Below are 22259 nucleotides of genomic sequence, written 5' to 3' on the forward strand. Positions count from 1 at the left end.
GGGCGCGAGCTGAGGACTGGGTTACAACATTCGCCCCACGAGGCCGGCTGGGCGGGGCCGCGGGTGCACCTGCCAGGCGGGGCGGGGCCGCGGGTGCACCTGCCAGGCAACGCAGCGTTCGAGGCGCCTGCGCACTGTGAAGTGTCTTGACTCCCGCCTCACTCTCTGTTTACGTGGAGACGAAGATGGCAGTGGCGACCCCTGTGCTCCTGTGGAGGAGGACGATTTGCCAGTGATTGCAGCAACTGACTGGTTGTGTTCTGGGGGGAAGGCAGCTCCCGGCCGGGCCCTGCGGCCTGGGTCGCGGAGTTTGCCGTCCCACCTCGGTCTGAACCGATTTTTCCTTTCTACCCCTGACCCCCTCCGTGTTCTTTCCCTTCCTCCCCCGCAGAAGCCATGGAGGATGAAGAAAGAAGGAGAAAGGTAGAAGCTGGCAGAGCGAAGGTAGGAGAGCCAGGACCGCCGGGCCAGGGAAAGGGTGGGAGGAGGCCTGGGGAACGAGTTTGCGGCCCAGCAGTGCGCTGCCCTCGGAGGGAGGTACTGCAGGGTCTGGGTTTCCTCCCCTCCCTCCTGTCCCTTTTCCTAGGACTTGTAAAGCCCAGTGCTGCTACCTAGCTGACGAGACTTCGGTGGTGATTGAATGGTGTGGCTCTTTTCTCACGACTGCCCCAATAAAACACCTCTCTCTCTCTTTTCTTTAAACTGTATTGATAATTAGGTGGTAATTAATAGCCTTTAAAACTTCAGCCCTTCACTTTTAAAGGGAGTTTTATGGGTGGTGCAGGCATTGTGTTTTCCAGGGTGGGGATTTAGAGCTTTCCTTTTATTCAGTGGGGAATTTGTGCGCTGATCAGCAGCTTGTCTTCCTTAGGTGGCACGCTGGCACTCGAGGACGTGTGTGAGATTGGCCTGTGACAGCTGCCTCAGCAGTGGCCTGAGTGTGCCACAAGTGCCAGCTGTGAACTTGGCTTTAGGGGCGTTTTTAAAAGCGTGTCTTTGTACGTTCCTGTTTGGAGGTCTTTGTCATGGCAGTTGGTTTTGTATCCTGTGGATTGGAAGTTCTGAAGACGGAAAGATTCCACAGAACAAAGCTTTAGAATTCCTGCTTTAAATAATTTGTTTTACGTGTGTGTGTGTGTGTGTGTGTGTAGTGAAGTTCTGATTTTATGTGTGTGTGCGTGTGTATATGAATGGAAATTGTAATGCAAACATTACAAAATTGTATTATGCATAGATATCCTTCTTGGGGCATCATGAAAAATTTAACGTAGACAAAATATAAATTGAATAGCATTTTTTTTAAAAAAATTACATATTTTAGCAGCTCTTTAGGCTTGCCTGAAAGGCCCCCTTCCTCCCTACAATCAGTTACTTTTTATAGGTGATATTCTTTTTAGAGCTAATGGATAACAATCATACTTGAAACACAATTAACTATTTTTCCTCTCTTCCTTTCTTTCTTCATTCTTCCACATAAACAAAGGAAACCAGGTCAATGATTTCAGTAATCAATGAAAGAAAGGCCTTACTGCAGAGATGCAGTAGTAGATGTTCATCAGAAGTGTGTTAAAGGAATGTGTAGGTTAACCAGCTTCATATTTCTTAAATATAATTGACTTTTATATAATCTCCCCCTTTTATTGTTAAGACTTAAATGCTTGTATGTAAACAGGTAGATTTTGTTTTTTACTCTAGGATATATAAATGAAGGAACATTTGCATTTTCAGAAGCCCAAAATTGCTTACGGTTGTGCAACCCAAGGGTTAGCAGCCCAAGGTTAAGCAAGGGACTAAGCAAACACTCTGCATCTAAGGAATTGAAAGTAATTTTGTGTACCTTTTCAAAAGCGTGGAAGTTCTGGTTATATATCTTATTTGTTACCTAAGAATGTTTACTGCCTTCTACCAAATGTATCTTTCTTAAATGTATGTAAAGCAGTTCTACTAAACATAGTTAACTTTGAACAGTCACATTTCATAATAATTAAATTGCTTGCTCTAAGTAGATTTGGCAAAGTTGAATTTTGATTTCTTTATGTATATATTTCTTTATCTTTCAAAAGTCTACCTATGGGGTAAAAATTATTTTAAGTTAATTTTTATTGTAGTTTATTTTCCCCTAGAAATGAACCCAGTTTCCAGTAAGAGATCCTGAGGCCTTTAAGGCAACATATGTTTGCTGTAACATTAGCTATCTGGTATAAAATACTTTACTGAGGTCATGATTCCTCAGCCATGTAAGTGCAATGGAATATTACACAATCATTAAAAGTATTAAGGCTGAGAGGGACATGGTAAATAGAGTGAAAACAACATTATCAGAAATAGTTTAGATGTTGCAGTGGTATACACCTGTAATCCCAGCTACTCAGGAGGCTGAGGCAAGATCCTGTCTGAGGGGAAAAAAAAGGGGGGGGAGCTTTCATTATAGCTCAAAGGTAGAGCACTACTGCTCTTTATCTCCACTACTGCAAAAAAAAAACTAAACAAAGTATGTACATTATTTCATTTGTATAAACATGTGATTTTAGAATGGGATTGAAAAACTATTATAAATATAGTTATTCATGGGCTAGGATATAGCTCAATGGTAGAGCACAAGTTCCTAGGTTTAGTCCCCAACACCAAACAAAATTTATAAAGCAGTTCTACTAAACATAGTTAACTTTGAACAGACACATAATCAGCAAACTTAGATCAAGAGGTGGAAATAGAGAAATGGCAACAGTCTCTGCTTTCCAAAGTAGGAGAGACAGATGCTCCTGGGTAATAAGTACAGTGAGAGGTTGGATTTTGGATCTTACCCCCCCACAACATTTTGTTAAAATACTTAAAATTCTACTGACTCATTTTCTAGAATATTTTATAAGGAAAACTCTCAATATCAATTAAATGCAACCTAGCATAGTGCTTTTCATATAGCAGGTATTCAATAAGTGTTTGCTTCTCTCTAGCTGTACATGCTGGCAAGATGAGCTGGTCAAAAGAGCTGGCTGCAACATTAAAGTAAGGAAACAGTGAAGAATCATGCAACCCATGGACACCAGTTTCTCAGGTGGAGGGTGGGCCTGCTCTGCCACCTCAAGGGTCCTCTTCCACGCTGGAAGGCAAGAGGGCAAGAGGGCGAGTGCACTTGGAACCCCTCTGTTTATTAGGGAAAAGACATTTGATAGAATGTTCCACCCCAATAAGGCAGGGGATAGTGTTTCAGCAGGGGTTGCCCAATCCTGTTGGGTACTGCTCAAGCCCAGAGCTGAGGCTCTTCCTTGATGAGTGGGGGTAAAGGCCACTTGCTTGGTATAACACATGGTGTGGCGTATGTTGCCAGTCCAATATCCCCTTTACTCAAGGCTTTTGGAGGGGCTTAGCTCATGTACAGGGCAGTCCCTGACATTTGCTTCTTGGATGAACGAGCAGAATGACAGAATAAGTTCTTAATGAGTGTAGTGTTACCAGCTAGGTTGGAATTTAATAAGAGTAATCCAGAATTTTCTTAATCAGAAGTCTCTTATTGCTGGTATCAGAAACCACCTAAAATGATCATTTTCCAAAATTTCTTCAGAGACTTGGTTCTCCAAGTATCTCATTTACTCATAAGACTTAAGTGTTAACATTTGATAACAGTTTTACAACATACAACTTTTTAATCTTTTTCTTGGTAATTGGTCTTCTGTTTCTTTCTCTCTAGATTTCTCTAAATTTCCTTTTTCAAGACCTTATAATAAATGATCATTTTAAAATTCTCATGTATACAGTATAGCATAATTTAAAAAAATTTTTAGTTGTAAATGGACACAGTACCTTTATTTTATTTATTTATTTTTATGTGGTGCCGAGGATTGAAACCAGAGCTGTACATGTTGCTAAACAAGTGCTCCACCACTGATCCACAACCCCAACCCCTACAGTATAAAAGTGTACTTTGTAAAGTATTTTATATTAACCAAAATCTGCAGTAATAGGAGAATGAATTATTTTATGTAGCCATTAAAATAATTCTACAAACACTTTTCAAGTTGGGAAAATGCCCATAGATAATGTCAGGTAAAAAAAAAAAAAAGGTACGTGTAAGTATTTATATATGAAGACATCTGAAAAATATGCACCAAGATGTCAGTTGTGGTTATCTCTGGGTAGTGGGTTATAGGTATTTTAATTTTTTTATACTTTATTTTACAAATTCTCTACAACATTATTCTTTTATGATCAGGCACAATGTTCAGGTATCATTTTTTTTCTTTTTTTTTTTGGTGGGGTTCTTTTTTTTTGTCTTTTTTGGAACTGGGGGTCGAACCCAGGGCTTTGCGACTGCAAGGCAGACGCTTTGCCACTGAGGTACATCCCAGCCCCAGGTATCATTTTTAAGAAAAAGATATTACATGCAGTATGATAAACAGGTTAATGTTGTATGACTCTCATACAGAACAAGAATATGAAATGCATAATAACTAGGTCTCCTACATTAGGGTAGTCCTGGAACTCTAATTCTTACTCCAGTACCGCTTGTATTATGTAGTCAGAATTCTATATTATTGGACATTTATGGATTGCCTTTTTGTTTTTGTCATTCTTATCCATTTTCCTTGCTGTCAGTTTTTTGGTTTTTCCTATGAACTTGCTTGTCCAGCTTTGTATTTTCTCATTTGCCTTTCCCCCTAACTTGCTGATTTAGATTTGTTGTAACAAAAGAACGCAGAAACTGAGGTTAATGGAATGATTTGTAAGAATCAAGGGCTAATGGAACTTAGTAGAAAGGACTTTGCGGCAATTCAGTTTTTCTGATGCTAGGTAGTTCTTTGGTTTGCTGTTGGGTCCTCAACTATCTCCTCAGTATTGATGTTGCAAGAAGCCCAATACTTAGAGATGTTAACTACATTATTAAATATTTTCAGAGCTGGGCTTGACCTCATTTACAAGTTCCTGACAGAGATGGCCCCACATAGGCTATCCTTGTAGTGAATCAACCAAACTATTTCAACTCCATTTTAAATGACTAAATTTTTTCCAAGTAAAATTATTTATGATTATATAAATAAAGTAGTTAATTATTAGTGAACAAAATTAAAGGACAGTTGTGTATTTAGAATAAAATTAGTCCTATCAGTCACTTTTGCTATATTTTTAAAAGTACTTTCAATGTATTAGAATTCAGCAAAACCAAAGTATTATACTTCTATAGCATTTTATATAATTGTCATTATTTATTGAATAATTAAAATTTTTACTACATTCAGTAACTTGGAATTATATGAGTTTTTTGTTGTTGTTGTTTAACAAGCATTTTTAGTTTGTAGAATAATGCCAGTGTTGAAATGTTCTGTGTAAGCTCTCTTATTAGGTTATTGATAGGATTTTTCAATTACTGTGCTGCTCTGATAGGCAAGCTAGTTATGGTATGAAATTGTTCCTTGCATTTTCAGATATTCTGCTCCACAGTGAAGAAAGCTATTCTCCCTCTCTGATTTCTTTTTAACTTTCTAGTTTTTTATACTTGTGACAGGTCTTACTTAATTTTCAAAGTTACATTTGATAACAGTTTTACAACGTACAATTTTTTAAGCTTTTTCTGGATATATCAATTTGATGCCTCCATCAGAGACTGTTGTGTTCCTGTGATTTAAAACTAATTCATGGCTTTTGGGCTTTGCTGAAATAAAAGAAAACATGGTGTTGAGAGGAAAGAATAGACATGACAGGCTTCTTGAAATGTATGTTAAAGAAATTTCTCTAAGGCAGGAAAACAGAGCATCAGTAAAATCCAATGAAGAGATAATTTTTTTTGAGGACAATTTTTATCCCACTCCTGTTCTCATCTAGTCCCTTGGATGTGTCTTTTATTTTACTTCCTCTTTTCACTTTTCAGTTTTATTGACAGAACACCACAGACATCCTTACTGAATGATAACCCACAGCAACGAGGAAACAAAAAAGATAGAATTCATTCAAAGGATTGGACTATGACAAGAGTGGGACAAAAATTTTTCAAACAAAAACATTTCTTATTTTTGTTAAATAAAAAGGTTTGTAGAAAGAGCTAAACTATGACTATTAAACATTTAATTTAGGCTGCTGATGATTGAAATGTGAATTAATTTCTTCTAATATGACAAATAGAAAAAAGTTCTGGTAAATTGTGAAACATTAGTGATAAGGGACATTATTTTTATTTCTTAGTAAGATTTTTATAAAATTAAAATTAGGCATTCTATTTAATTGGTTAGCATCCTTTTAATTGGGAGCCAGGCATGGTGATGCATGCCTGTAATCCAGTGATTCAGTAGACTGAGGAAGGAAGATCACAAGTTCTAGGCCAGTCTCATCGATTTAGTGAGACCCTAGCTCACGTAGTGAGACCCTGTCTCAAAATAATAAATAAAAAGGGCCACGTGCAGTGGTGTTTACATGTTTGGCTGTTTTCACTTAGTGTAATGTTTTGAGGTTCAGCAATGGTGTAGCATGTGTCCATGCCTCATTCTCTTTTATGACTGAATAATATTCCAGTGTGTGTATATACAGCAATGTGTTCACACTTTAATCCATTGATCGGCATTTAGATTGTTTTTATGTATTGTCTATTGTGAATAGTGCTGCTTTGAACATTTGTATACAAGCATTTGAATACCTGTTTTCATTTCTCTTGGGCGTATATTTAGGATTAAGAATTCTGGGTCTTATAGTAATTCCATTAAACATTTTGAAGAATCTCCAAATTGCTTACCATAGTGGCTTTACCATTTTACTGTACCATTTCATTTTACATCCCCACTGATAATGCATGATAATTCTAGTTTCTCTGTATCTCAACAAATTTGTTTTCTTTTTTTAAATCATAGCCATTCTAGTGGGCATAAAGGGATTTCTCACTGTGGTTTTAATTCTTGTTTTCTTTTTTTTTAAAATTTTTTGATATTTATTTTTTAGTTATAAGCGGACACAACATCTTTGTACATGGTGCTGAGAATCGAACCCGGGCCGCATGCATGCCAGGCGAGCGCGCTACCGCTTGAGCCACATCCCCAGCCCCAATTCTTGTTTTCTTGATGACTAATGACACTGAGTGTCATTTTTGTATGCTTTTTGGCCATTTGTAGATCTTCAGACTATTCAAGTCCTTTACCTATCTTGTAATTTGGTTGTTAGGAATTTGTTTTACATATTATTATTAGTGTGTGTGTGTGTGTGTGTGTGTGTGTATACATACATACATACATACATCAAGGGAGAGAGCATGTATGATCATGTATAAGAGAGGAGCAGACAGAAATACACATTTCCAGTGGGATTATCTTCCATCTCTTTTTCTTTTTTTTTAAAGCTTGTTTGGCTCACCAAAATTTAAACTGGTACTTCCTTTGAATAAGCTGTTGGTGAATTGATTACAGCGTGATGGTGAAGTTTGAGTTTTTTTGTGGTGCAGTGAGTCATTCCATTCCTTGACCAGCTGGTCAAATGGGCACCTGTTGGCCTTTTGGCTTGATCATTACCAATACATATCAGTTTTGGGGGGAAAATGACTTAGTCTTCCATAACAAAAAGCCCTGTCATTTTTCTGTGTGAACACGATAGACATGTGTATGTATTCTACCTAGTACAAAGGATTTTTATTGTCATATCGACTCCCCTTTTACTTTTTGTGGTAGTTTTCTCCAAATAGAACTTAGGATATTTAATGCCCATTTTGGTACACATCCTAAAGCTTGGTTAATTTGTTCATGGATTTTACACTGTTCAAAAGTGCTAAATGTTAAGACTATTCATAAATTTATCATTGTTCCAGGAGTAGTTTTGCCTAGGTTTTTTATTTAAATCTATATTCTTTTGTTCTATGTAAAATTCCTTTATCTTACACGAACAATGTAATTCTTGTTTGCAGTTGCTGTCCTCTTTTGGGTTACTGTTTGCTCTGATTTTTATGTAATCTAAATTTTTTTGTGTAATTCTAAGATTTTTGTGTGTGTGTTGATGTGTTTCCCCTTTTAGAGATCATTTTTTAGAGCCTCAAGTTATTTTGATGATTCAGAACTACTCTATATATTATACAAAGTCCTATTTTAAAATTTGACTTTATAAATTGTATTGATTGATTAGATTTTCTGACTTACAGATTTCTGAAAAACTAACAAGATCTACAGTTTCTTTCTCTAGCCACTCCCTAGCCCCTCAGCAACCCTGGGATTGAGCCCAGAGGCTCATGCATGCTAGGCCTTCTATTTCTTGATATTGCATATACTATAAAATTCCTTGTTGTTTTCTAAGGATTGTTCATTGTGGGGGTTCAGTAATTAGGTTTTATTTATTCCTCAGAGGTCTCACTTTTATTCAAGTTGGTGTTTCTTTACTAGTTGTTTTCCCCAGGGAAGATAAAAAAGGAACCAATTATAAATGAAATACTAGTTCAAGAATCAAATTTAATGTGTGAAAAGTGTGTGAGGGAGATGTGGGGGGTTGTTGTTGCCATAGGTGTGGTCAATGATCTCAGTTAACTTCCTGCATCATTGATATTTTATTGAGTGCATGTGTATATGTTGATTCCATGAAAGTTGAATAAATTAGTAGATGCTCTAAAGATCAACGTATTAGAAAAGGTATAAAAACTGCATTAACAAATGTGCACTAGGAGGACATTTTTTAAATGAAATAATGGGTTTTAGGTAAAAGTCAAAGAAATTCTATATTCTACTAATTGAAAAATATTTTTGGTGTGAAATCTTTTATATTTGTCAAACTAATGTTTACTTTTGACTTGCATAAATTCCTTTTTAGTGAACTACATGTCTGAGTATTTCTAATGACTTTCATTTTTCTGCTTCAAACAACCAATACCAATTTCTAAAATAAAGTTTGACAGAAAAAGTTTAATTTGAGATTTATTTTTGTATATGATATTTATTTTTTTGTAAATTAAAAGGATGAAATAATATTTTATATAGGCCTCAAGATTTTAATTTTATGAAAGAAGAATCTATACTTATTTTTTTCCTAGGATATGAACTTAAATTGTTTTAATGTTCTAAGTTTTCTCTGTCTCACACACCCTCATATTTTCTATGCACAGTAGTGTCTATTTCGAGACGCATCTTGGTTGAAAAATCCTTTGAACATTATGGGATTATTTTTTTATACTCATAGCCAAATCCCAAACCTAATTTTTTTAAATTCAAAATCTGCCTCATTCTATTCCTATCTCACACCCTAAAAAAATCAGGCCTAACTCACCTTTTATGTGCTTTTTTTTTTTTGACTCTGTTAATTTTCTCAAGTTGATTCTGTACATTGTCACTGTCTTGATCTTAAAATGTCCCTTTCATTTTGTTACTCAGGTATTTTCAGTCTTATTAATCTATTTAATATTTATTTGACCTCCATGCAAGTCGGTGTAGATTCAGAGATAAAAATACCCACAGGCCTGCCCCTAATATTTTCACATTCTAATAGAGTAGAAAGTCAACCACAATACAGTAAGTGAAGTGCAGATAATCATTTATTTACTCATTTGATAAATACATTTGTGCACTTATTGCTTGTTATTTCTTGTGCTAGACTGTAGAATGTGAAAGACATGAAATCTGCTAAATACAAGATTCATTTAGTTAATAGTAGGCAGAAATATAAACAGATATTTATAAATTTAGGAATGTAATATAATTTTGGCTCTATGAAAAACACAAGGGAGGAATATCTGATTCCATTTGGCAGTTAGAGAAGGCTTCTTGCATGGATAAACTCTGAATGAAGCCTTGAAGTTTTGAGAAAAACTTGGTGAAAAAGGAGAGAGGTATGGGTAGAAACTTCAGGAAAATGAGACTGGAAGAGTAAAGCACCGAGGTGTGGAACAGTTTGACTTCTTTGGGGGAAGGTGTACAAGAGCATTGGTATTATTGGAGTATAAAGGTATAAGCAAGATAGGGCAAGAGATGAAGCTAAAGAAGGTAGGTCTGGGCTCTATCCTGAGGGTCTTGAATTTCATGTTAAGGAGATTTTTATCCTGAAGGTTGTGGGATATGTTGATGGGTTTTAAGACAAGGAGTAATATGGTTACATATGCATTCATTCATTTAAATTCTTGCAATTAAGAAAATATTTTTAACTGATACTTAAAAAGATTGAGTTTCAGATTGATCCATTTTGCAGCTGTATGGAGGATAGACTTGAGGGTAAAACTATTTAGAGGCTGTTGAACTACAATTGAGACAGTGAAATAGGAGTGAAAGTGTAGGGATAATCAAGAAATATAGAGAGGATAAAATCAGAATGTGATTGGTTGGTAAAGGAGAGAACATGGATAAAAGGTTGGTGTTATCACTAAGAGAAAAAGAAGAACAGTTTCAGTTGTTGACTTCAGGCAAGATTGGGAAATCAGTTTGGAATATTTTGTATTAGAAGTTCCTTATGAGACATCTGAGTGGAATTTTTCAAAAATTTTGTTGAGAAAAGTATAACCTATAGTGGCTAACCCAGATTGTCTGGGATCAAGTGTGACTTTGTCAGTTATGGCTATATGTCTTTATGAAGTTATAATTAACCTCTCTGTAACTCAGTAATTCATCTGTAAATGTTGATACTGGGGTTGATGTGAAGATTTAGCCTTTTAGTATAAAATACTTTAGAATTTTGTCAGGCTGTAAAAAGTCTTAAAGAATTATTAGCCATTCTTAAAATCATTGTCATGTTAGAATTTAGAAGATTAATGCTATATAGCAGAAAACTAGAGTAGAGAAATATGCTGGGATCAGATAATGAGGGACTGTATGTATTACTTAAAAGTAGTATGAATTTTAATCTAAATATAGCAGAAAACTTTTTTTTAAGTGTGTTATATCTTAACCTCTGAAAGGGTTCTTTCCAAATAATTTATTATTTTTAGGTAGGTATGCTGCCACCAGGTGCTAGGTATGTGTTACTGTTGTACAAATGAAGCAATAAAACTATCATTTTTTTAAAATGAAGTATTGATTTGATTAAGATCGCTGAATATAAACAGTCTAATTCTGGTAGGACTTCCTTGTTTCAAAACAAAAACTAAGATTAGTTAAGATGAGGTAAGAGAGGGTTGTTGTAAAAATGCAGAGATTTCAGAGGAAGGACGGAGAAGTGTAGTAGGGCCTCAGAGAATCTGAAAAGCCATGGGAAATTGATGCCATTCTTGCCACCATTTCTTATCTCATTTCCATATTTTTGTATATTAACTTCCTTTATTTACACATCAGTTTGTGTATGAACAAAAATTATAGGATGAATTTCCAAAGCTATGCTATATAGTGGAATGGTTTCCCATTAAATACATTTTAAAATTTTTTTTAAAGGCAAAAAAAAAAAAAAACCAATATATAAACAGTGGAAGCAAATCTCATAAAATAAACCACTATCTGGTGGTTCCCAAATTTTGCTGTACACTCGAAGCTTCTGGTAAGCTTTTAAAAAATTCTTTGTACTGTTTAGAACACACACCATGCCAAAATCAGAAAGTCTCACTATTTTAAAAAGATTTTCAAAGAGCAGAAAAGTTTAAAACACATTGATGGAGCCACTTTGCATGATTTTGCAATACTTGAGTGATTATATATTATGACTTCTTATAAGCCAGGTACTTTATTTGGTGTGCTTTTGTAAGGATTATTTAATGCCAGAAGGAAAACTGGCTGTATTGGATATAGAGAAAAGTGTCTTGGGCTGCAATTTATCTTGTAGGATGATCATGTGTACTGTAATTTAGAGGTCATTTTAGTGGTGTGGCTGTAATTACATGAGTATCAAATTATGCACTAATTTTAGAATCCTTCATACAAGATATCTCTTCTCTATAACCTTTCTGGACAGCTCTGCTACTTCCTTGTTCCCTACTTTCAAGAGAAGAATCTAATTGATTCACTTCTCTTATCAAAAGAGGGTGAAAACAGATGTCATGGATGGTAGAAGTTGTAAGTACTTGCCAGTTCCCTCAGAAGGAAGTTCTACATACTTTAAAAGTACTTCAGTGTTTCACCTACAGAAGAATGCATGGTAAATACATATATATATATATATATATATATATATAATATTAAAACCAGTGAAAAAAAGACCTCTACATCTGTCACTTAGATTAAAAACATTCATCTACCAATGCATTAAAATCTTTATCTAATTCCACCCCTAGCACCTGAGCTAACTATAGTTCTGAAGTTATCATCACCTTGCTTTTTATACCACATATGTGTACATAAACTATACTTAGTTTTCTGTTTTTGAACTTAGTGGTGTCATTATGTGATGTCTTCAGTGATTTTCCTTTTGTTCAATATCATTAGAGCATTTTCACTCCTGCAATAGTATTCCATTATAGAAATTTATCTCAGTGTCCATTCTCACCAGTGAGCATTTAGGTCATTTCCAGTTTTGTTACTGTTACAAATACTTCTATTGTGTTAGGTTTTGTCTGCAAGTGCCAAGGGTTTAGAGTTGGATAGAAATCATAAATCCTGTGTTCCCTTAGTCCTTGAGTACTAGAGAGTATCTTTGAAAATGAGGTAGAAAGAGGGAGTGAAATCAAAAGCAACCTGGTGAGGCTGGGGTTGTAGCTCAGTAGTGCAGCACTTGGCTAGCAGATATGAGGCACTGGCTTTAGTCCTCAGCACCATATAAAAATAATAAAATGGGAATTGTGTTCATCTACCACTAAAATATAAAAAAAATGAAAAAAGCAAAACTTGTATTTGTTAATATTATCTACATGGTTTCATTATATAAATCATCAAACAGACATCCCTGGGAAATATTGATGAACACTGGATACCCATTGACCATTAACATGGATCACTGACCTGAACAGAGGTAACAGTTTTTTTATTTTTTTTTCTATTTTTTTTTTTTTAGTTGTAGATGAACATAATATCTTTATTTATTTCCTGTGGTGCTGAGAATTAAACCCAGTGCCTCACATGTGCAAGGCAAGTGCTCTACCACTGAGCCAACCCCAGCCCAGTTCTTGTATTTTTGAGTTGATATTGCCTGCCAAAACTATATGCTTACCAGAAGGAGTCATTTATAACCTAGACTTAAAAATTAATAAATAATAAAATAGCCTGCATGACAGTGAAATGAAGCAGATTTAGGTGGTATCTGAATAATACTCTTTTGGATGTGATTTCTAGTAGGTATATAGTTTTATTATTCTTTAATAAAATAGTTATTATTGAAGGTGGAATGGTGGTGGAATGGTGGTGGAATGACAGTGGCGGGAGAAGACAGTCTGAGAAATAAGCATACAAAGACTGAGTATACTATCCCAAGCAGCAATTGTAAATGATATTCTTGCTAGACATTTTCTATCAAGCATCTGAAATTAAACTCTCACATTGATTTGGATTGCCCTAGAGCCAGGAGTACTGGATTCAGTTGACTTCAGGCTAAAAAGAAAACACTCTTGGTTTTCATCATAAACATAGGAACCAATGTGATAGTAAAATGAAATGAGACTCCAATATGAAACTGTAGCCACTGCTTTAGCGTTTATCACTTTGTTCCTCACTCTGTCTTGGTATTCTAGTGCTAATATCATTGTATTGATTCATGGAAGAAACTAAAAAGATTGTTTCATGACCTAAATTTTTTGTTGTATATGTTTACATGTGCATATTAGATACAGAGATCTCTCTGTGTATGCACATATACTTACATGCATCTATATGTATAAAATAAGAAGATGTAAATGGAAAACATAGGCACCATAAAAAATAGTTATAGTAACACATGGAGCCATGATAATATTATCAGTGAATATTCCTTAAAAATATGTAGGGGTAGAAGGCAGTAAAGATCTTTCAAAGAAGAAAAAAATTACCTGTAGTCTCATAATCTACAAGTAATTATTTTTAATAATTTGTTTTTAATTTTTAATAGTTTGTTTATATGCCCAAATATATTTAAAAACTCCACTTGATTCATTTTATGCAGTTTTGTGCTCTTATTTTACCCAGCTTTATACTGAGAACATTTTCCCACATTAGAATTTTTTGAAAATATTTTTTGACAGCTGCATAACATTACATTGCATTAAGTAAATATAGCCTTGTGTAGCCATGGACCTGAATGTATCATCTTAGGGTTTTTTTTTTTGTTGTTGTTGTTGTTTGTTTGTTTGTTTGTTTTTGGTTAAAGAAACTATGTAGGAGTTCTGAAGTTCTGAGAAATAATGCCTATTATTAATGCCTAGAGGTGCCTCTTTCACAAAAAATCAGTTTTTTAAAAATTCAGCAATTATTCAGAGCTAATATGCAGTCAGTGTTCTAGACTTGGAGTGTATAATGATTGATTTTTATTAAAAATCCCCTCCTTTATGGAACTTTCTAGTAATTTATTCTGAATGATACTTAATAACATGAGAATAAAATAATGTTTTGGTAATTTTATGTACTTAGATGTGATTCGCTCTGAACACTGAATCATTCCACTTTTTCTGTATCCTATACCATTTTTCACTTGGGATTATTTAGTAATAGCTATATACTTTTTGTTGGCTTGTATTTTCAAGCAACAGTTTCCAATTTTTCATAAGTAAAATGCTGGTTTCCTTAGAATTGCAGGTAAAGAAAGGAGAAAGGAAAGGAAATAATTGAAAAATTTTCTCAAAAAACCCCAAGACCTGGAGGAAATTTTAAATGATCCTTCTAATGTATCTCTTCATTATACAGTTGAAGAAACTGAATTCTCCTGATGTTAAGTGGCTTGTCCACTGTCACATAGCTAGTACTATATGACAGCTCAGCACTATATTATATGTAGTCCATATTGTTTTGAAATTCAAGAAATATTTGGGTTGTCTGTATACCCAGTCCATGAATTACACAAAATTAAGATGATTCCTTAAGCTACAGAATCTGTTTTCTTTTTAAACATGAAGGTGATCGAATTGAATGAGATTATAGGCTATAAATAGGTTTGGTTGCTCAATGATTTAAAGTCTTATGGTCTTTTCCATTCTTGATTTCCTTAGTTTTATTTAGCACTATTTTTTTCTTACAGTTTCTTTTTTTTTTTTTGAACGGGGGGTGTGTCTTGGTGATTCCGAGGCTGACCCCAAACTCCTACATTCAGGAGGTCCTTCTGCCTCATCCTCTCAAATAGCTGGGACTACAGGCATTCTACTAGGCCTGGTTTGTACCTTTCTGTTATTTTGGAAAATATGATTCAGAGCATCCTAAAATGTTGCTTTTATCTTTGCTCTCATTTCCCCTTCTTCAGCTGGTTTTTAGGTTAGTCGTTATAATCTTTTTGTTTCCATGGTTAGGCCACCAAAGTTTGTCTGTGATAGTTTATATAGCTTCTTGTTTATCATCCATAAAGAAATATTAAAAAGGCTTAATGACAGCCCTGCAAAGAACAAATAGTCACCTAATTAGAATTATTTGGGATTTCTTCCATTTTCTACAGGAAAAACATAAAAATCACTTTTTATAGTTATTTTTAAATACTATAGAGATTACCAGATTACATATTTTGGAACATTCTCTTTGAGGTATGTGCATTTTCACGTTTTTTTTCCTGTCATCAAAAAACACTTGTCAGTTTGGCAATTTCATTTGTTCATGCTTTAAAATTAATGTTCTAGGATTGTGAAATACAATGAAAAAGGACCTAAGAATACATAGAAAGCAAATTAGTATAATGAAAGGTTGGATTTGGAGTCAGATACTCTAGTTCTGTTTTGTTTTGCCACTGATTATAATATTGATCAGGTAACATTGATTTTTTTAAAATATTTTTTATTTCTACATAATACATTTATTTTGTTTATTTACTTTTATGTGGTGCTGAGGGCCTCGCATGTGCTAGGTGAGCACTCTGCCGCTGAACCACAACCCCAGCCCCTAACAAATTGATTTTTATATATCAGCTTCTACATTTTTGTCTCAGTAAGATATTTTCTGACCTCTCCCTACAGTCAAATTGAATTTCCATTGTATGCTGTCTTTAATGCATATACTTTCTCTTCAAAGCACTTTTTATAACTTGGATGTACATATTTCTTTATTTGTTTAATATTATCTTTCTTACTGGATTACAATTCATGAAAGTTCATATGTGTTATTTATCACTACATGCCCTATCATAGCTCATGATAGGCAGTCAATAAGTATTTGTTAAATAACTGAACTATATACTTACAACCTGACATAAATCCAATTTTTATGCTTTCCAGGCATAAAACTACAACACATCTCTTTCGGAAGTCCTTTTTAAAGAAAATCAGGACAATACAGTTTCCTATAACACAATACACCTCTTCTCTCTCTTCTCGCTGTCCATATATGTGTATATGAACGATTTCTAGGCTTAAGAAATTGTGCTCTAACCCTTATTTCTCACTCCATTTAATAATAGAGTTTGGCATTATACTCTGAAGTTCTACTTTTGGGGCCATGTGTTTCATTTATGTCTAGCACAGTGCCTGGCATGTAGTATATAGTCAATGTACACACAAAAATGTAAACAGACTTCAATTAGTCATTTATTTTTGAAGGAACATTATAAAAACTTGGCATGTTTTTATATATAACATTTTGAAAATGTATTGTTTTATTGAGAATGATCATTTATAAAATTATAAATATTGAGTTTAAGGAACTCAATATATTTATATTCAGTTGTTTATTCATGTTCTGGTCAAGATAAGACATTTACTTGTGATCTGGTCTACTTTTGAAAGACAAATATATGAACATAATATCTTTCCAGTAAATCTTGCAACTATTTCTGTGACTACATATGTTAACACTTTTATAATTGGCTTCCAAATGACAAACACAGATGGCTGTAGTCTGAATTATCAGCATGTTTTAGAATAAATGTTTTCTCAGTAATTTAAATTGCATCATTTCAGTATCAGATGGTTATCTAATTGATTCAGATTTTTTTGCTTATCTGCTAGCTTGCCATTTTTCAAATTTAAAATAAAACTAAATAGTTATAAATAATTGAATACATGATACAATCTTATTCCTCTCACATTTTTATAAAACAGTAGTCTTACCAGAAAGCTATTATGGATATTATTTTTTATGAGAAACTTTTTGTTCTGTTTTGGTTTTCTTGGTGGAAGAGGGAGGTTATAGTAAGAAGGATTCTTTTTATGTTCTTATTCATTTATTAGCCATTTTTGTAGTTGGTCTATTTAATAGTTACAGTAATTCCAATCATATATTTCGTCTTTTTAAGGAACAAAGAAACTCACTTAGTCTCATTCTTTTATCTTTCACCTCTTAAGAGTGATTCAAGTAATTTGAAAATTGTTTATTTTAATTTTGAAACCATGGAACATTTTAATAAAGTAGAATTAGGTATGCCTTTTATATGATCTTGCTTAGTGTGGTGACTTTTCAATAAAAGATAAATTATCCTTTTAAAAAATTCAACATAGGGGCTGGGGATGTGGCTCAAGTGGTAGCGCGCTCGCCTGGCATGTATGCGGCCCGGGTTCAATCCTCAACACCACATACAAACAAAGATGTTGTGTCTGCTGATAACTAAAAAATAAATATTAAAATTCTCTCTCTCTCTCTCTCTCTCTCTCTCTCTCTCTCTCTCTCTCTCTCTCTCTTTGCCGCAGTCCGGCTGCAGCAAACTAGCTGGGGGATGACGAACAACTTGTGTATGTTGATACAGCAGGAATGGGAGCCATTTATTGTAGGACAGGAGCAGTATTTATACATTCCACAAGCTTATCTAATTAACATAAACTAGATACAGCAGTTAACCAATCAGGAATCTCCACATTTAATGGCTCACTGGCGTTATTTCACAAACCACTCCCTCTGGCAAAATGCCAGGCGCCCATCCAGACTTGTTTACAGACTCTAACATCTTTTTAAAAAAATAGACAAAAAATTCAACATATATTTATTTAATATTGCTCTAGGCTTTTAATGTATAGAAGTACGGAGGAAAAAAATCCTTGCCCTCATGGGGTTTACCTTCTGGTTAATTTTTCTGAAAAAATAATATGACTCATATAACGAGTAGTATAGGCCTAGAACAGTATCTTTAATTATGTTTGTAGAAGTGATTCATTCTAAATACTATAATGGAACTATTTCTACTTTTTATTCCATATCTGTGTGCTTCTTTTTGCATTTAGTAACAGATATTAGTATTTTGGAGGTTTTTTTGTGTGTGTTATTTTGTTGTTGTTGTTGTTGTTGTTGTTTAAATCAAAGTTTCCATTCTTTATTTATCTATCTTTTATTTTGTGCTGATGGTTGAACCTGGGCCCTCTGTGCTTGCTAGGCAAGCACTCTACCACTGAGCCACATCCCCAGATCTAAGTCATTCTTTCTATAATGCAAAGTTAATAATTTTTTCCTTCGTTATATATTTGATATTTGAATAAATATTAGATATAAATTATTGATATGATCTAACACTTGGACTTTTAAGCAAAATCTTCATCTTTGCCTTGATAAATTTTGCTGACTAAATATATTCTGATGCAGAAACGTGATATTTCAAGAAGTTTCTGAAATTGAGTATAAATATTATAAATTTTATTATTAGTATTTATTTTTTGGCATTTCATTCTCTCTAAGGGATGTTTTTAAATAATGCTCCTGGATTTCTGATTCTATTTATAGATAAAGTATTTGCCAATATTCTAGTTAGTTTATTTTTAAGAATGATCTGCTATGCTCCAAGTAGTTCAAGTACATTTCAGCAGCTTAATAATGTGAAAATAGAGGCAACTGGTCTTGCACCTGTTCCTCAACACACTGGGTAGTTACTAAATAACTGGGAAAAATGTTAAATGTCATATATTTTTATACTCTGTAAGTATAATCATGAGCTATTTCTGACTTATGAATTAAATATCTTTATTAAGGGAATAGAACTTGTTTATATGCTTTTCTTCATCTACAGCAGATAATTTAAGTATAAAATGTTATTTATAAATAATGTATTTGCCACATATTTTGATAGTAACATTAGCAAGATTGCTTTAATACTTTAGATAATAAGAAATTTATTTGCTGTCTTTGTAATTGGTCTGGTTAAGAGTTATGGTAATTCTAGGCATACATTTCCTCTTTTTAAGGCAGAAAGGAACTTACATGAATTCTTCTTTTTTCTCCTCTTAAGAGTGTTCAGGAGCTCAAATTAAATTTAAGTCTTTGTCAGTAGTTGCTTTATATAAAAATCAGAATACTTACTGTATTTAAAAAAATACAGTAATAGCTCAGCAATATATCCTTTGCCTAGCACATACAAGGCTGTGGGTTTGATCCTCAGTACTACATAAAAATAAATAAAATAAAGGTATTGTGTCCATCAAAAAAAATTCTTAAGAATAAATAAATAAAATGTAAGTGAGCAATAGGAAAAATACCTGTAATCTGAACTCCAAATGTAAACAAAAGTTGTTAAGGTTGTAGTTTTCCAGAATTTACCTATGCCTATGAATATAATGATGTTTAAATTCATACTGGATATAATCATTGAAAGCTGTGAGCCTGAGACTTGCCTTATCTTTTAAAAAATGAAGTGTAATTTTCCTTTCATCAAAATAAATAGATATGCTACAATACTACTTTATACCTGCTATTATATCACAAAGTCTTTAATAGCAATTACTTGCATTGGCATTTTTAATATAAGTTCACCATAATTAGTTCTAGTGTTACCTGGTATATAATGTGTACTTCTGATTTTAGGTGGTAAGAAAATATTTTAGGTCTTAAAAAACTTTGGATAGTATAGTAAGAAAGTTTTTACCTTTTTCAGTTTTCTTTCTGCTTATGATAACGAAAGTCTGTTTGATGCTTGTCTCTCTTTAACAGTCTTTTATTTTGTCCACTTTTTTCATAGCCTTCAGCAACCTCTTACTAAAATTTCAATAATAGATTTATCATTTCTTTTATTTTCAACTTATCTCTTAAAAGAAATAACAAGTGATATTAACTTTCAATTTATGCCAGAGATTACATCTCCTTTTAAAATAAATTTAAAGAAAATACACTGTTTAAAATATGTTAAGTAAATGATAACGTGTCAATGACTAGGATTTGGTACAAATTCTGATGATGACAGACAAATGATAAAGGGTAGAAAACACTGCTGTTTAAAATTTTAAGTTACTTGTAAGGTTTTTCCCCACTATAAATATGGTTGCAGTGAGCATTTGTATAGCTAATAGGCTAATTATCTTTTTTGTATAAAAGATAATTATAGACAATATCTTTTGTATAAAGTAGTAGACCAGAACAAGTGTGTTTGGAGCTCCTTGTTTTTGTGTGTATTTTCATATAATCTTAAATCCAGAGATTATACTGTGAATGAGAGTCCCTCTATTCCCCTATTCTAGTTATAGAATAGTTTTTCCCCTAACTCAGCTAATTTCCTCTTCTTTAGACTTGACATGTTCATTTCTTACCCCTCAATATTTAATAAGTTCATTCACAAGTACCTAGTTTTACAACCTTTACAACCCGAATATTCAATCCAATAGTTATTCTGAAACTGTGAAGTCATCTATATTATTATCATCATTTTAATTTGGGATAGTTTGATCTTTTAAAGAAAGTGATCCCAAAGAAAAATTATCATTGATATTAATGATACTTTTTTCCTGTAGCTTGCCCAGTTTCGACAAAGAAGAGCTCGATTGGATGGACAAAACTCTCACAAGAAGCCAAAAAAGAAGAAAACCTCAAGCAGTAAAAATGATGTTCATGGCTTGAATATTGATCAATCAAAGAGTGAGGAGATGTTCACAAATAGTTCTCAGGGTGTTGGATCAGCCGTGATGCCTGAATCCACAATAATGAGAACTCTAAACAATGAAGAAATGCTTAAGCATGAGCAGGTCTTTTCTATTGATGTAAGTATTCATCCAGATTTTAAAACATTCTACCTCTAACTAGAAAGTAGTGGCAGTGAAAAGTCATTAACATCCACCTGAGGGAAGCTTGACAAAGTCATTGACTTTTTAGCATCAAGAACTGATGATTCTTTTAAAGAACTTGAACTTTTCTGATGGCATGTTAAGGATTTACTTTTATTTAAAAGAGTTACATGAATTAGAGGAATGGTGTCTTTGATGCTTTTGGCTTACAGATGACATCTACTATATATGTAAAAGTTCTTGGTACTTTTGTATTTATAACAATGCCTTGTGATAAATTTTATATGCATTATTATAAGTCATTATAATTCATAATGAAATGAAATTTTTAAAGTTTTGGATAATTTTTACTAGTTTTTTTAATAGTATTTGTTTGAATTTTCTATCATTGTTACTAACAGCAACGTCTTAGTAAAGCAGGATTTTTTTTTTTTTGTAAAGTATGATATTTAGCAGGGGAAAAATGTCATAATTGTAATCATGTTTTACTTTTGTTGTAGCCGGAAAGTGAGATTTCAACCACAGCAGATGATTACACTTTGGAGGTAAGACTAACATATCCCAATTAAAAATGTCATAGATAAAATTGATATTTTTTTGAAATTATTGATTTTTGTACTTTATTTCTTATAAATTTATATGCTTCTGTATATATTTAATATAATTTAAGGTAACATAATATAATATAAATGGATTGAAAAACTGAAAATTATATTTTACTGCTGTATCTTTTTCCAGTGGTTAGCTAAAGTCTTAACTGTTTGAATTGCTTAATCCTTAATTATATAGCAGCCCTATTTTGGTTTTTAGGAAAGTGAGTCTGCATTTCTAGGATCCATGACCATTTTAAGGTAGCCATTTAACACAGTAAAAATTTTATAATTAGTATGATTTTTATAGTAATGCTTTTTACAAATGTTTGAATACTAGTGTGTGTATATATATGTATGTATATATATATATATACATATATACACATTTATATATATAAATGTTTATTGGAATTAATGTTGCTGTAGTATTTATTGTGCGTGTGCATGTGTGTTACTGAGCATTGAACTCAGGGCCTTGTACGTGCTAGGAAAGCACTTTGTCACCAAGCTACATTCCCAGCCCTTTTTCAGTTTTATTTTAAGATAGATTCTCACTAGGTTGCCCAGGCTATCTTTGAACTTGTGATCCTCCTGTCTCAGCTTCCTGAGAAGATGGGATTAATGGTGTGCATCACCATGCCTGACAATGATGATTTTTATTTTAGGTGATAAACTATATAATAGGCATTGGTCTCTTAAGAAATACCTGCCTTCTTTATATGTTTGCAATAAGTATCACTTTGTTATTTTATTCTTTTTAGATATGATTGTCATTTCTTTGCTCCCAAGTTTAGAGT

At 33.4% G+C, this 22259-nt stretch overlaps 1 protein-coding gene across 1 annotated transcript in view; it reads left to right on the plus strand.

Annotated features, from left to right (window-relative positions):
* The first annotated feature begins 396 nt into the window (after positions 1 to 396).
* LOC143388922 (A-kinase anchor protein 9-like) overlaps positions 397 to 22259 on the plus strand; it is a 60247-nt gene continuing 38384 nt past the window's right edge. The window contains exons 1-3 of the mRNA XM_076842344.2: positions 397 to 537; positions 20600 to 20845; positions 21370 to 21414. Coding sequence (XP_076698459.2) covers positions 397 to 537; positions 20600 to 20845; positions 21370 to 21414 — 432 coding nt within the window. The remainder of the gene's footprint in view (positions 538 to 20599; positions 20846 to 21369; positions 21415 to 22259) is intronic.

The sequence above is a fragment of the Callospermophilus lateralis genome, unplaced genomic scaffold (assembly GCF_048772815.1).
Source record: "Callospermophilus lateralis isolate mCalLat2 unplaced genomic scaffold, mCalLat2.hap1 Scaffold_45, whole genome shotgun sequence".
NCBI lineage: Eukaryota > Metazoa > Chordata > Mammalia > Rodentia > Sciuridae > Callospermophilus > Callospermophilus lateralis.